Below are 16,381 nucleotides of genomic sequence, written 5' to 3' on the forward strand. Positions count from 1 at the left end.
ATCAATACAAAATATGTTATATACTAAAAAGCATACAACTTCAATGGTTTTTTTTTTTTCTTTTTCAAATTTTGGAGGTGAAAACTGGAGCCAGGGCTTTCATGTAATAAAATCTATCGCATTCATTTGCCCTTTCTGGGAAAAGGAGCACATTTAACCTTTTGCTTGTTTCACACAGCCCACACAATTGCTTGACAACAAAAGAAAACCCCTTGCGATTAATGAGAGTTCATTAGAGGAGGGCAAGGAAAAAGCAAGAATGGAAACTGGAAGTGAGTCAGAGCATTGATATCTCCTGGAGTTCACATCCTGCTGTTTCCGGAGGCAGCTCATCATTTGAGGACAGTTCATGCTCAATTTTGCTACTAAGGCAACGGAGGAAAAGCACATAAGGAAGTTAGCACTGCTTTAACAATTCTACTCGGCTTGCTTCCTCCATAGTTTTAGGGGAAGCATCACATGTTTCAAACCGATGCAATAATGCCCACAAACAAGCACCAAATTCTGTTAAAAATGCCTGAATGGCGATATTAAAACATCTCTCGTATTTGTTGAGGCTGATTTACAGCAACCACATAGTTTCACACTGAAGCAAATAATCACAATCTTTGACAGTTTTGCTATAAGCTACAGGGAAAAGTCAGCAGCAGCCCAGAAACAGTGTCCTCCATAGATATATATCTATTTTAAAAATTTCAGAGCATCCTTCAAAAGAGCAGTTTTTACTCTTGCAGTTCAGCTACAGCACCATAATGGTTAAGAAGGTCCACCACTGAGGATATTGTGTTAATATGCGGCTTAAAAGGCTGTGGCCACCTCAGCTGCACGTCGTCCACCAACCTTAATGAATTCACGGGGAAATTTATCTAGTTGTTCATATGCCAACCGTCCATCTTCACCTATGCATGAGAAAGAGGCAAAGTAAATGCTACAACCTTTAGGCCCGTGGTTCTCAAACAAGGGGGTAGCCATTTTTCAGTGAAGTTTGCTGCTCTTCCTGATTTTCTTGTGAATAATTACAGTCAATTTCCATCAAAACCTAGATTTCAGATTCTAAACAGAGATGCTGAGTCCCAAAGCTGTATGGAAGCTATGCCTCTGACCTAAAAGGCTTGACATCCGTTCAAATTTCCTATTGATTCCAAGTAATGTGAGAACACAATCATTTGCTCAAAATCTGAACCCCCTCATGGAGGAAAAGTCATTTATTCTAGAACCTAAGAGCTTTCATATGGAAAGAAGATGCTGCTTATCCAGTTTCAGTCATGTCCTAGCTGAGTGATGAATGTGTACCTGCAGACTTCCTCCACTGCTCCTCTTAAGGAGAAAGAACCCTGGTTTTTTTGCAAGAGGTTCAGCAACAATACCTACTGTCTTCCAGCCCCAAAGACAGAATTTGATTTGGAATGTGTGCTGCTTCATATAAACTCATGGAAAGAGCTCCTATGTCCACTCAGTGGGCCTCAAAAGAAGTGTGGAGCTGACATAAGATTTCCCATATTATCTGTCCATCCCATCTGATTCAGTCATGGAAACATTGAGATCCAGGCATGGGGTGGTGGTGGTGGTGGTTACAGCAAGCCCTTAAGTATGCTTGGGAGAGACTCCAATAAGTTGATTTACTAACCTAGGCTACAGTCCTGAACATACTGAGAAGTAAAATGAGATTGTTTCAGGTACATACTTTGTCAAAGTTTGTCTTTCTGTATGTGTGATGGTTGGAAGTTTGCTTGTGAGGGTGCAACTATATTCACATGCTATAATTTGAGAGACTTCCTATCATGAAGAAAGGAGTCAACTGCTGGGTCTTCAGATAATGGACTTACTTCCATGATCATTCACACTGGACCATGCTAGCTAGAGTTAATGGGAATAGTTTAGCAACATCTGGAGGGGCACATAGTTGTATACTATGAAAACATGCCAATAAAACGAGCTATCAAGTTCTTCTGCAACAGGGATGGGTAACTGTGGCTCTGCAGATATTGAACTTCACCTCCCATCATCTGCACCAAGCATAGCCAAAGTTGAGGGATGCTGGGAGATACAGTTCCAAAAACACCTGAAGGGACACAATTCTTTGACCCCTGCCAAAGTGGTAATTCTACCTTGTTTCCATTCCTTATTGCTTTCTATCAGCTCCTGCCTGTCCCCTAAACTGTTCATCTTCATGATGTTCTGTTCTTCTATGATTGATATTTTATTGTTCTGGTGGAAGGAAAGGCAGTGAACCTACCAAGAGAGAGCAGGGTTTCAGAGGCCACCTTCCTGATCTCTTCATTGTCAGACTGGCATAGAGTAGCCAGCATTTTGATACTTTCCGTTGCCTGTACCAAAAGAAAGGAAGGTAATTTTTAGAAGTCTTACTCCAGTGTCTCTAATATAGTTACTTATTTTCACTCATTTGTTCAGTTCCTCATACCAGCATATTTAAGGACACATTTAATTCTTTGCAAGAAGTCTGTGACAAATACAGAATGCCATGTGTTCTGCAGTGCACTGAGCTACATATAGCTTTTAACATTGTCACTGCAGATAGTAGAACCACAGGGAAAAGGAATGTGCATGCACATCTGCTCCTAATGCATTTTGTAGAGCTCGTGGCATGAGGACGAACAAATCAGAAGAGGAAAAGTTAGGTGGCCTATCTGGTGGATCTGTACAATTAGTGCTTTCATGGTTTTGTTTGAGGTACTGTACTTGTCCTTAAGTTGACTTTGATTTATGGGAACCCTATGAATGAAAGACCCCCAAGTCATCCTGTCATCAACAACTCTGCTCAAGACTTGTAACTCTCATAATTAGCATAACAATAACAACAACAACAAAAAAGAAGTGCATCTGTCAGTACCATAGCTCCAAGGCCACAAAACCTAGGAACCAGAAGCATGGCATGCATTGTAAGGATGCCTGAAAAATATGCATCTGTGGGTGATCTGGTTTTTTAAAGCATTAATTATTAGTTAAAATGTGTGGGCATTTGATGCCTGCAGGGGTGTACCATGGTAGCACTGGTACTTAGGATAGAGACAGGAAAGGGTCAGTAGATGTAGAATGTGCCATGACTTCACTTAGACTTGGGAGGTACAATGTGTCCAACTTTGAGAGTTGTGTAACTCAGCTTGAAACCTTCAGTATATCAATGTATGGGCCATTCCAACTTGGTGCAAAACTGTGCACACCCTTTAATTCTTCCTTTAAATCAAACAGCAAAACGTACTAAACATTTTGCTCAGGATCTTATAATGTCAAATTGCTCATAGAAATTGGTATCCAAAAGTACCCTGTGCAAGTGGCAGCATCAACCCATTATAGTAGGTAGCCCTGGCCACTTGCTGCTTCTGGAGAAGCTGGCAGCCACCAAGACATACCTCCAACCAGAGGCTGGCTCTTTCTAGCACAGCCTGTTTCTACTGCACTCTTTAAATAGCTCAAAGATGTCTTCAAAAAGAATCTGGACAGCTACCAGCTGGGATCCTTTAGCTGGAGATCCTACATTGAGCAGTGGGTTCAATGCCACGAAGCTCCTTTCAACTCTGATTCTAACCGGGTCTATGAGTTTATTGCCTGTGTCTTAAGGTCCTTGGAGCAAAGGGAGGGGCTTGGGAAATAACCTTTTGAAAATGCATGGGTGAGGTCTCAAGCTCCCATAGTGCCTTGGCACCAAGGATGTCTGAAAACTAGGCACTGAAAAAATGGGAACTCTAGGTAGGTATTGTCTCTGGCAGGATGCATGGACCAGAGGATCCAGTGTGGCAATACTACCAGAGTCTTAGACTCCAAGTGAATTTAGTAGAATCCCAGCCATATTATACATCCAGACTATTATGAACAGACACAGATTAAAATTTTTATTTTACAACCAATAAGAATATTTCTAGCCAGCTATCATTGTGCAACAAGAACTGCATTTATTGTTGTTGCTGTAAAAGTAGGTTATTAATAAAGTTTTAAAAACATGGTTCATTCCCTCCTTACAGAGAAGTCCATGGCTAGCTTGTATACAATAATTCAATGTAATGTTATCTGCTGGTCTTAATTCTGTTCTCCCTGGAATTAGGGCAACTGCTGTCCTCTACAAGCTTCAGCAGCATAGTCTGTGGGTTTACAAATCTTGCAGGAAGAAATGGTGTTAACATTTACAGCTAACTTCATAAACAACAAACAGTTTGAAGTAAGGGCAGGAAACGTCATTTTGTCCATAAACTGAATTTAATTTCAGAGAACCTGTATTCCTGTGGTGGGGCAAAAGAGTAAAATAAAAATCACATGGAGTGTGTGTGTGTCGGGGGTGGAGGATTCCCTCTTCCCTAATGAGACATGCCCCATGTTTGGTCCACTGTGAACCACTGTCCATTTTAGATTGTTTTAAACCTGCTTTATTTTACGGACTGTCAGTAAGCCAGTCTCAAGAATGGCATTTCAAGCTTCTAGAGTGGGGAAGGGGGAATGCACAAAAGCTGGAGCAGTATTGAACAATGGTTTCTTGATGGAGAGGAAGTGGAGAGAGTGTCATGGGAATCACTTCTGCTGGAAAACCAATTGAGGTCTCAGGAGAACTGGATTTGGACCCAAGGCATGAGGTGCCCCATGTTCCTTGATGCTTTACTTTGAACATGCAAAGCAACAACATGGCAGTGACTAGAACATATCCAGTCTGAGTGTAGAGGAAAAAGCAGCTCTTGGTACTACAGCAACTGGGAAGCCCTCATTTTTCTTCCCAATATTTGCCACATATATGAAGAATGTACAATTGTTTTCTGCCCTCCTGTACCTGTATTGCTGAATTCATTACAGTTAAGTCTTAGTACACCTCCCAGTGTGACAAGTCTCATGTGCAGTCCATCAGTCTCATACAGGAGATATTTTAAAGTCCTAAATTGCATTAAAAAACCCTGCAAAAAGTAACGTAATACAGGATGGTAAAGACAAATGGACAATATTCTTATTGTTGCTGTTTGTTCAAGAACTGTACCCCTTGTTGGTTAGCCTTTTGTTGGGTGTGGGAAAATAAAGAAGGCAGACAGGTTTACCTGGAGGCATTTCAGAGCCATGCAAGCTGCTTTCTGGAGATGGAGATTGGGCTGTGCAAGCATTTCACAGTAATAAATTAAAGCCTGAAAGAAAAAAGAGTGACAATGAAGAGAAAGAGATGGTGGCAGCAAGAGCAACTATATTTCACCAAAAGGGATGCTGAACATCTATGGTGTAACTAACGTGTGTTATGTGCTCTCAGGGCCATTCCAGATTTGGACCAGACACAGTCTCTCACTGTAACCTACTTCATAGGGCTGTTATGAGGATAAAGGGCGGAGGAAGCAAATGATCTATGAATTAGTTGTGTTGCTTTTAGTCCATTGGAAGAAAGCTGAAACACAGATGTTATTGTTGGCTGGGATTCTACTTAAGATACTATGTGTAACTAAGTAGTTTCCCCCACCCTGACAACCCTACCTAAACCTGCTTTAATGAGCATCAGCCACACTGAGAGAAGGGAGACCATTCTTCTGGTGACCAGGTTGCAAATGGACAATATTTCCACCTCCTCCCACCAACCAGCAAAGGTGTAAAGCAGAAGTGTACTAAGAGTCCTGTGTCTGATTGTCGCATCCTTGCTGGCTGGCAGGACAAGAAACAGCCTCCTCTTTGTGTCCTAATTGCCAGTAGAACAGATCTCCTTTTCAGTGGGGCTGTTGTCCGGTAAAGTAGGTTTGGGGTTCCAGTTATGATGGTGGCAATAGTGCCATGACTGACTACCTAAGGAATATGGATAAGTTACAGATGCACAACTCCAGGTTGTACACATCTGTATGCCCAATAATGAATTTCGGTCATTATTAATAAACAACCTGATTAGATAAAATAAAAAACACACCCAATTACAGAGTGAGCCAGAGCCATAGAAAGTGGACTAATCTGCCTAGTGGATTTCCCTCAGTAGACAGACGAAACACTTGAAACAGTGCTGCCTCACATGGAAAGGAGAGTTTATGTGGGGAGGAATGTTGGTGCTTGATCTACTGCAGCATGACACTGGAGCTGCATATGCTACTGGATGGGCCTCATCTTCCCACCAAGATGTTGCAATAGATTCACACAAATGTTCTAGCTCAAATCTAGCAACCTAGCACTCATAGTCCCTGTCCCTGCCTACCTTTTCCCTGAATTGCTTGTCCTCTGCTGCTGCAGCTGACAGTATTGATACCACAGCTTCATGGATCTCCCTTTTGTTTTCAGTCAGAAGGAGGACAGCCAAAGATTTCAGCACTTCCTGCTGAGGTGGGAGGCTGATGGAGGTTAAGGAGGTTTTATTCTGCAAGATCTTTCCATCTCTTAAGGACTGTAGAGTCTGTACCATTACAGCTAAAAAGCAAAGATATGTCAACAACATGTTTATCTTATACCACAAGTTCTCAGGTTACAGTCATCACTCAGAGGTCTTTGAAATAGCATTTGCCTGTTGGCTACATAAAGTTTAGAAAAGGTTTCCTCAACCCGGTACCTTCCAGGTCTTCTGGAAATGCAACTCTCATTATCCCAGTTAGCACATTGCCCACGTTCGTGAGGAATAATGGATGGCAGTTACAGTTCAATTTTTATGGAAAGGGACACATTGGAGAAGGATGGTCCAGAAAAACTGGCAAAGATTGCAACCACAGCCTCATGGCTGTTTCCATATTGTTACCAGGTGTTGTTAGGCATTCTAGGTGATTGCTATTACCTGAAACAGCCTACAGGTTGGATCAGACAGGCCTCTAGCCAGAAATGCTGTGGTGAGACGGTGTAAAGATAGTGAGGGCAATCTGATGTCCTCCAGATGTTGCCAGACTGCAACTCCCATCATCTATTGTCAATGAATATGCTGACTATGGTTGATGGGAGTTGCACTCTAACAACATCAGGAGGGCCACAGGCTGCCTAACCCCAGCTTATGGGTACACATGCATTTGGAGAACCAGGGAAGTACATAATTTAGTATTAAAACATGTTTATACATTCTTCTTCCTTTGCAGAGTTCTGTTGTTTGACAATAACAAGCAATAGACAACAACAATAATACAAAACCTGACTATTTTGCTAGCATCTTTAAAGTAGATGACTTGTTTTCTGCTTGTGACAAAAGCAGGTTCTGGAGGTGTGTTTTTGGGTTTGTGCAAATTACTGTATGATTTGTATGAGAACTAATGTGTGCCAGATCCTGAAAAAACATGGGAGGCATGCCACCTGAACTACAGATTGTTCCTAGTCCTGTGTTCTATAGGTATAATTTTGCCTAATTTTCACCCTGTCTCATAGCAGATACATTCACTGGCATGCAAATCTTAATGCAAAACAACTTTCTCAATACCTTTGAAAAGCAGAAGCAATTATTTTATGCTTTGCTCTACAGGTACAGGTGGTTCCTGGTCCCATCAGAGTAGGGAGAAAGCTCATCCCACCATTGTAGGATGAGCCCCTGCCACAAACTCCCTAAAAGAGCATGGGTAAGCTTTCTTAAGAACCATATTCCTTACCTTCTCTTGCAAGCTGAAGCAAATGATTTGCCAGATCACTAACATTTTTACTGGCAAAATAGTTGTAATACTGAAAAACTGTTATGACTTCCAGGGACAGACTGGAGGAGAGGACAGGCTCTGTGCGGTCCACAATATGGGATACCAATGTTTTAAATACTGCGTAAGAGAACATAAAAGAATAAATTAGTTCTGAGTGGCCAATTAATAAGAGCACTATAAAATGAATGGAGGCAATGCATGAGAAGTAACATCAGATTATTACACATTTTTGCTCCCAGTTTTTAAACGTTTAGAAAGCATCAAGTCCTCTAAAACAAGTGCTTCTCAGGCTATCTGCCTGAGCAATGTACAAAGAACCAGTAGCATATAAGCATCGATGGACTACAACTACTTCTTTCTATCCTGGAAATTCTCTGCAGACAGGCAGCCGATGGCTCACTTACCAGCACTAATCTGGGAACCAACACTTGGAGCATCAATGAACCCAGGAGGGTCAAATACTTTGTTGGTTCTATATATAAAAGATTTTAATTTTTCTCCCCTAAACACAACATCTGTGGAGAGAACTTTAAGCATATATATTTTTAAAAAATCACAATGATTTCTAAGGGGTCTCAAAAAGGCCTTAGGGCAGTAGGTGACACACAAGGCCAAACTTTACAGCCCACATCCTATAGTATCAAAGGTGCAGAATCAAAAAGATCTGAATTATTGGAATGACCTGAATTCACAAAATGTAAAAGTCTGCTTTGGGCTGAACTGAACCATATGTGAAGCTTATCTTTCTGTACATACTAAAATGGGAGATATAAGAACTGTTATGAGTACTGGATGTCTTCTTTAATTTTGAGTGTGCATGCTTTTCTTCCATGGCCCTAGATGGAACTGTAGTTTGAGCTGCCATGGATCCAAAAGCAGGCAGACCACATAGACACCACATTGAAATAAAGATCAAACACCTAGTCAGGATTTGCAATCAGGAAACATTCACACCTTCACAATGGCAGGAAAGCTAGGTAATTTATGGCCCAGGATGCTTTTTGTCCTAGATAGAGAAGACCCATTGCTGCCTCTTGATTCTATCTATATCAAGTGATCTTTACCATGTAAATTTGGCATCTCTGAAGTATAGTAAACAACCTTTGCCTGAGGCTGTTTTTGACCTATATAAGGACCCAAAATTCCTTTGTTCTGTGTGCTGGTCAATAATCCATGGTGATTCCATGTCACTCTGAATTGTGACTTAACTCTGACGCGTCGCCGATCCCCATCCCACCGCTTGGCTGAGCCCAGTACTCCAATTGGATCATCCAGAGCCACTGCATCTTTGGTAATTATCACTGTCAGAAAGCCTCTTGTCTATCCTAACGCTAACACCTTTATTCTTGAGATCTTGCGAGCGTGCGTGAGTGAATGCTTATCTCAGTGTGTGTGTTAAATAAAGATATCTTCATTTGAAGAAAATTGGCCTCTGTCAATCTATTGTCCCCAGCCCCCTTCGTATAAATTGGGTTGCAGCCCTGACTGCTGTAACCCAGCCAAATTAATTGAGCTAATTAAGATTCCCCAGGCATCAGGTTATGTACTAGAATGGACTGTCAATTTTCATCTGAGCAAATATGCTAGTCTATAAATGACTACCCAAATAAATATCTGAACTTAGAATGCACTCAATTTTTGATTAAATAGTCCTATGGGAAACATTCCATACTAACAAAATATTTCGATATCAGTGACATCTTTTAATTATTTTCTGCATCTGATGGTGGACACAATTTTTGCTGCTCAGAATTCTCAGATACCATCCATTCATGCCAGAATACAGAAACCCTGGCTTGTATTCTCTGTAGATATCCACTCTACTGCTTCTAAAGAAAAATGTTTGAGAACTGCACCTGTTTCTGCAAGTCCTGGGCACTCATCATTCACAGTTGTACCAAATGTGGCATCCAGTTGCTTGATCATCTTGTCTGCAGAAGTGTGATAAGCCCCAGAGGAACTGGTACATTTATTCCAGAAGGAAAGCAGGGAGATCCTTTTATGAAAATCTGGAATAGCTGGTGGGGGAAGAAGCCATGAAAGAGTTTGCCACTGATTTCAGTATTAGGAAGAGAGATAAACACAGAGCAGTCTAATAAGCTAATCACAGCTGAGGAGTATTTGTAAAGCCAAAGCAGAACAAAAATATGAAGACCATTACTGAAGGAAGGCAAGCAGAAAATGCCTGCTCCATCAGAGAGCTGAAAAGATTACATTAGACTGAAAATTCATAGGGCAAAAGTAGATTTCTTCTGGTTTTAAAATGTGGCAATAATTTAGTTACCATGCATAGTTTGGCCAGGTCTGCACAACATATGGCCCAAAGGATTTTGGACTGCCTGCAAGGACTTCAAGGCTTAAGATTTAGACCATTATATTCCCATCCCCAAATAACAAATACTTGTTTTAGAAAATAGGTTACTGTATATACTAGTGAGCAAAACAAGTTGGAACTTGCAAAATGGAGATGAGTTTAGTATTTTTTACAAAACTCTAGGAAATGTGTATGCCAATATAAACTGCATCTGAGAAAGTGCTAAGAACATTGGTGGTTGTTGTGTGCCTTCATGACTTTTCCACCTTATAGTGACCCTAAAGCAACCATATCATGTTGTTTTCTTGGCAAGATTTATTCAGAGAGGATTGCCATTGCATTCGTCTGAGGCTGAGAGAACGTGATTTGCCCATCAGTTTCCATGGCCGAATGGGGACTCAAACCCTGGTCTTGAGAGTTGTAGCCCAACATTCAACCACCACAAATATATTGAGGCAGAGTAGAGAGCACAAGAGTCAACCACATGAGCTGTGCCCAGACAACCAGGACACTTCAGGTCTTCATTCCATTCCAGAATTTTAGTGCCACAAGAGATGCACTTTTTGAAGGACGCCCATCAGGACCGAAGCCCAGAGGGCAAGTGTGGTATCAACCATCAACACTAAGCAACATGTATCCAAAGAGTTTGGTAATTCCTGAATTGGCCAAAGAAGATCACGACGAGACCCAAGGTAGAATGTGGTTCCTACTAATGATGCTGCAGAAAAGGAACTAGTGGTTTTGGTGGGAAGTGGTGCTGGAGGTGGGTGGGGCAGCTGCCAAAAGGCTTGTGTAGTACTCTACAAGTTTCTGACTTTCCGTGCGCATGTGCCCCATTGTTTCCTATGGGATATGAGCATACGTGGAACATGCAAATTAATTATGCAGTTTCTTACCTTCACTTATGGGTCTGATATTCCCAATATTCTCATTGCTGATCTCTGTTAGACTCTCAAACACTAGAATTTGTTGGGATAGCTTGTCTAGGAGGTATCTTGTTACAAATGGCGTTTTGTTGGAGAACAAAATTTGCTAGTAAAACAACCACCAAAGGGCAAAATTAAATATTTGATTTATACAACATAAAACCCTCTGAAAAAATATTTTGATGAAATATATAATACAGAAAGATGTAATTTTAACAAGGCAGGATATACAAGGAGGGCGTGCAACATATTGAAATGCTCCTATTTAGGGTCCTAGCTAGCTTGCTAGCCAGTCAGTTCTAAGATATTGCATTTGATTCTCATTTATCTCTGGCTTTCTAGTTGATCTGCAGCAGATATTAACAAATATATGCCCTCTGAGTATTAGGGATGTAAATCTTCTTTCATTTTGCACACAGTAATGAAGAATTTCAAAAATCTGTTCCCCACAGAGCAATATTACAAGACATTTGGTGGATTTATCTATACATTTTTTACATCTTGGAACTTTTTGTGAATAATTTATTGGCACCAAAATTATTATTTTTACACACAAAATGTTTTTTTCATAGAAAAATGTGTTTTTTGCACAAAATACACTATCGTTTTGTGAAATAGCTCTATTTTTTTCACAGTCTATACATATTTATGTGGAAATAACTTCCACTGATTTCAATGGGAGCTATTCCCTCATAGGATCTATTCCTGCATAAATAATCTTGTTTGATACCACTTTAACTGCCATGGCTCCGTGCTATGGAATTCTGGGATTTGTAGTTTTGTGAGGCATTTATCCATCTGTCAGAAAGCTCTGGTGCCACAACAAGCTACAAATCCCAGGACCCCATAGCACGGAACCAAGTGGTGTCAACCTGGATTATTCTGCAGTGCAGATGCAACCTTACTTGTAGTTAAGTCCTTTTAAAATCAATAAGGCATATTAGCTATTAAATTATGTCAGATTTAATAAAAATGGAATTTATGCATGAATAACTTTATCTGGAGAATGGTGTACTATAGCATGCTGCTTCTGCAGGCATGTTTTTTTTCTCCTCTACTCTCAAACAGCAGAAAGATTATTTTTCACTCAGCACCCTCTTGGCTCACTGTGTCAGTGAAGGAACTTTTACCAGGATTTCACAGCAGTGTCTAGGGAAGGCTGACAAAATCTGCCAGCAGCCCTTATCTCTACTGCCTACCTTCCTTCACAGCCACAGTTTCTGCAGCCATATTTTCTCTTGCTATCACTGCCTATACCAGCACAATTCGACCAGAACCTACAGGATTCTAGCCCGCAACCCCTTCTTGTGCTCTATTATTTCTCCATTCATGCCTGTACACTAGAACTGTAATTATGTAAAATACAAAAAAGAGAAACTATAGAAGTGATGTGAGACAACACAACACCAAATACGTTAAAAATAGCAAAGGCCGATGATGTGTACATAGCCTGAAAAACAGATATATACCTGGCTCCAATAACCACCAGTGTGTGTGTGTGTGTGTGTGTGTGTGTGTGTGTATGTAAAATGCAATAAAGGAGGTACCTGTACAAGCTGTGTACAATACTGTAAGTGCTTGACAATGGTGATATCCAGGCTTTCATTCCCTGTGGTCAGCGGAAGAGGGCTTCCAGCTACGCTGGTACCAACTCCTGTGTCTTCTGTCAATGCTTCACTGAGATGCCCTCTGACTTCTGGGTGTTCTGACCTGTAACTGTTCATGCCGGGAGGAAAATAAGTGATTTGATTTTCTTTTTATGTGAGCTCAACAGGACTAACATTATGCAAAAGCGGAATTGTTGAAAGCACCGGCCTGTAACCAAACAGCCCCAGTAGGGCAGAAACCTTTTAATGAATACATCATATCTCAAGTTGGCAACAGCATAAGGTAGCAAATGCCAAATAAATGTCCACATTAAAAGGATATATTGCTTCCAAAGTGGCCTAGTTGTTTCTCCGAAACAATATCTCTTTTGTACAGAGCTCTTGCGATGAATGCTTTGAAATCGGCCTTCATTAGAACTTGCTTTCTTAAAAGAAGAAAACTTTTTTTACAGGAACTATCCAAAAATTATTTAAAAATACCACCCTAGTCAGTTGAGAACACACTTTGCCAGACTACTTTGTGGATTTAACTGAATTATAGATTTGTGGTTTTCAAACGTTTAACAATCTGTCAGCACTTTACTGGTACATGATTAAGCGACAGCCAAGGAATTTTAAAAAGGGGAAGCTGCTAGAGAAGAAGACATACTGATTTCCTCTCAAGACACAAAACTCCAAAACATACTGTATTTACTATTTGTTTCATTCCAAGCATAATAAAATCTCATTATTTAAATGAATTGTTTCACTCCTAAAATAATTATTTTGGCATTTCTCTAATGGAATGTGCATTGCAGACCATTTAACATGGAAGACTAACAGCATCCTTATGTGAACCACCATTTGGAAAGTTCAAATCAACAGGTGGGAAGTTATCAGGTTTCATTAAAGCAAAGTGAAGGTACACTTGCAGAGTTCAGCTTTCACTAGGCTTTGCTTTGCACAGACTAGAATCAATGGTTACCAGTGTACCTGTAATGGCTGTTTCAGAATCAACAAAACCTATGTAAGGTTTGTGATGGTAAAATCGTGCTCATCTCATTTACACCTGTTTTGACAATTTTTATGCATTTACTCCTACTGCCATGATTGATTGCTACCAGATAGCACGAACTGGTCTCCCTCCCTCCCTCCCTCTCTCTCAATATTGGTCCACATTGTGCTGCTGTGTGGCTCCTAAAACTTCCATTGCCTCCACTTTGGTAACACAGGAAGATTAATTATGCGTGTCAGTGCACGCATGCATGTGTATGCACAAATGCATTGAGACACCTTTCCATCCTTCCTTCAAAATGATATACTGAAAGTGAATAAGGGATGCTGAAGGCAGAACAATTATTAACCGTGAAATGTCCAAACAAAACAAAGCAAAGCAAAAATCGGTAATATCTTAATTGATTTTTTAAAAAAATATTGCTGCAAACTTGTCTTATTTCTGTTGTTTTTAAGGAGATAGGGCAAGGGCAAGGGCCATGTCGGCTGAGAGATTCCGGCAACTGAAGTCCAAAAAGTAACTCTTTCAAGCTCTGAGCTTCAACTAAGAAAGAAACACACATTATTGACATACTTACCCGTGTTTCTCAACTTCACTATCTGAAAACACAGAATCAGTGCCTTGCCCTCCACTGCACAGCTCCTCAGTACCACAGTCATCTTCAAAGTCAGAGGTGTTGAGGAAGTCAAAGCTTTCCAGGGCACTTTCAACAGTTAGGCTTAAACTGGATGACCTGCTGTGATTTACTGCTGGTCTACCCTGCAATGGCAAAGGAGGAAAAAGTATATGAAAAACAAAGACACTTGTTATCTTTTCTAGATAAGGCTGGAACCACAACTTATAAAAGTTACTTTTTTGAATTATAGTTCCCAGAATTTCTAAGCTGCTAGAAAATCTGGGGAATTGCAGTCATTGACTTAACACTGGTGGAATGTAAAAGTTTACCATTGTGCTCACAAAGAGTTCCAAGGCAGCAAGATATGCCTGTAAGAGTGGTGGGACAGAGAGAAGGCCCTCTGATCTCAAAACAAAGGCAATTTCATATGGGCAAATATGGTCCTTCAGACCTGAACCATATAGGGCTTTAAAGGTCATAACCAGTACTTTGGGAATGCTCAACCTGTACTACTGCTACTGCTATGACTATATGTATTTAGGTGTTTTTTTAACCTGAAGCTGAACTTACCTTTAGGATTTCATCCAGGTGTGTTACTTCTTGCTCCAAATCCAGGAATTCTTTAAATTGTTCTTTATGAGGCTCAAGTGCAAGAATAAGACCCTGAAATGCTTCTTCTATGCTTCCATCTACACATGATTTATAACCTTCAGATTCACCACTTATTGATCCTTCACAATGCAGCTTCTCAGGTGTCATGGGGCCTTCTCCTGAAGTAAGTCTTTTAACCAGTTGCTTAGTGATGTTGCCTTCAAAAGTATCCAGTTCCACGGGCTTGAGCTCTGATAACTCATCTGTTTCCTGAAGAAGTGACACTGGAGCATTATTATCTAAGAACAGGCTATTGTTCCTTGAATGTGGAGACTTTTGGCAAACTTCAGAATCTGTACTTGTAGCCTTCTTTTCATCACTAACAAGGATATGCTCTTGTGTTTTTAAGTCTTTGGATTCTGGCGTAGAGTCCACAGATGAGCTTATACTGATACTGTCCAAAATATGGGTTTCTGATAACTTTTGCCCATTGTATTCTGGAGATATGACGGTAATTTCAGGATTAGAATTATCTATGGTAGTAGAAGATCCTACTGAACTGGATGACAAAGTGCAGTCTCCATTTGGAATGTCACTGAAGCTGTAAGACAATGGTCTTTTCTCATTTTCTGTTGTCCCATTTCCAAAGACATCATCAACTAAATTTGACTGCAAATATAATGTTTTGAAATCAGTTAAAAACAGAAAGTAAGGGAACTTTCTAAACAGGACTAAAAGAATATTTTTTTAAAGTAGCTACTAACAGAATACGGAAGAAAGAGACAAATCTTTCTAGAATTGTGAAAAGATCTTTATTCTGTTCTTTCTTCTTTTTTTTTTAAATATAAGAGGAAGATACTAAAAAGTTACTAAAAGCCACAACAAACAGGAAAGTTCAGAAATAATCCAAAATCAGTAAAGGCAAGTTCTACATTAGACTTCTGCAATCTAGTGTCATCCAAATGTGTTGGGGTTGGAGTCAAACACATCTGGAGGGCACAATGTCAAGGAACACTGTTCTAAACTTGAACTAAAGTTTTGTGAGTTTGAACTGCAAATTCATTTAACATCATGCACAATTCAGAGCAAGGAAAAGTCTTACATTTTGCTGACCAGATTTTATCTACTTGAAAGATAGTTGTAAGGCATTGAGAGTACACCAGAGGACAATGATAAGTTAGGCCTTGTTGATTAGTACATATTGATAGTTGTATGAGTAAGGCTTTAAAGGTTGTCTTGCTATTTTTCCTCAGCATCTTTAAGGCATACTTTAAAGTTTTAAGCAAAACACCACAAACAAAATTAAGCAGCCTTGAATCATACTACTATCATTAGGGCTTAGATGTGAAATATAACTTTTACAACTGCACATATTTTATGTGTATTCACAAATTTATTCTGAGACACTTTGTTTTTCCCTTGATACAGATTGCCTGAATATTATTTACCCAATATCACCCCATAAAAATTAGCATTTGTGTGTTTTCTCTTGACCTCTTATCTAGATAGAAATTTGAAAGTATTTGTTCATTAACATTTTGTTATGGCTTCCATTAATACCAAATTTCTTCAACATATGGTCAGCAAACTAGGCATCACAGCAATTCCTGAACATGCAGTCAACAAACTAAGCATATCTCAATGGGAAGTACCAGATTCAGGGCATGCATGGAAATAAAGGAATGCTTGAGAAATGCATTGAGATCATTTATCAGAAAGAGAGATCCCACCATCCAAAACTCACATAGCGTTCTAGCCCTGCTCTAGGCCTTAGTCT

The 16,381-nt window shown here is 40.0% G+C and overlaps 1 protein-coding gene across 4 annotated transcripts in view; it reads right to left on the reverse strand.

Annotated features, from left to right (window-relative positions):
- Nucleotides 1–6: 6 nt before the first annotated feature.
- Nucleotides 7–16,381, reverse strand: part of RIPOR2 (RHO family interacting cell polarization regulator 2) — a 156,096-nt gene continuing 139,721 nt past the window's right edge. For all 4 annotated transcript variants that reach the window (XM_042463910.1, XM_042463911.1, XM_042463914.1 and 1 more), the window contains exons 13-22: nt 14,584–15,273; nt 13,975–14,156; nt 12,344–12,512; nt 10,767–10,902; nt 9,413–9,574; nt 7,515–7,673; nt 6,155–6,363; nt 5,034–5,117; nt 2,237–2,327; nt 7–899 (exon numbers count right to left, since the gene is read on the reverse strand). In XM_042463910.1, coding sequence (XP_042319844.1) covers nt 799–899; nt 2,237–2,327; nt 5,034–5,117; nt 6,155–6,363; nt 7,515–7,673; nt 9,413–9,574; nt 10,767–10,902; nt 12,344–12,512; nt 13,975–14,156; nt 14,584–15,273 — 1,983 coding nt within the window. In that variant the 3' untranslated portion in view covers nt 7–798. The remainder of the gene's footprint in view (nt 900–2,236; nt 2,328–5,033; nt 5,118–6,154; nt 6,364–7,514; nt 7,674–9,412; nt 9,575–10,766; nt 10,903–12,343; nt 12,513–13,974; nt 14,157–14,583; nt 15,274–16,381) is intronic.

This window comes from Sceloporus undulatus, chromosome 4 (genome assembly GCF_019175285.1).
Source record: "Sceloporus undulatus isolate JIND9_A2432 ecotype Alabama chromosome 4, SceUnd_v1.1, whole genome shotgun sequence".
Lineage (NCBI taxonomy): Eukaryota > Metazoa > Chordata > Lepidosauria > Squamata > Phrynosomatidae > Sceloporus > Sceloporus undulatus.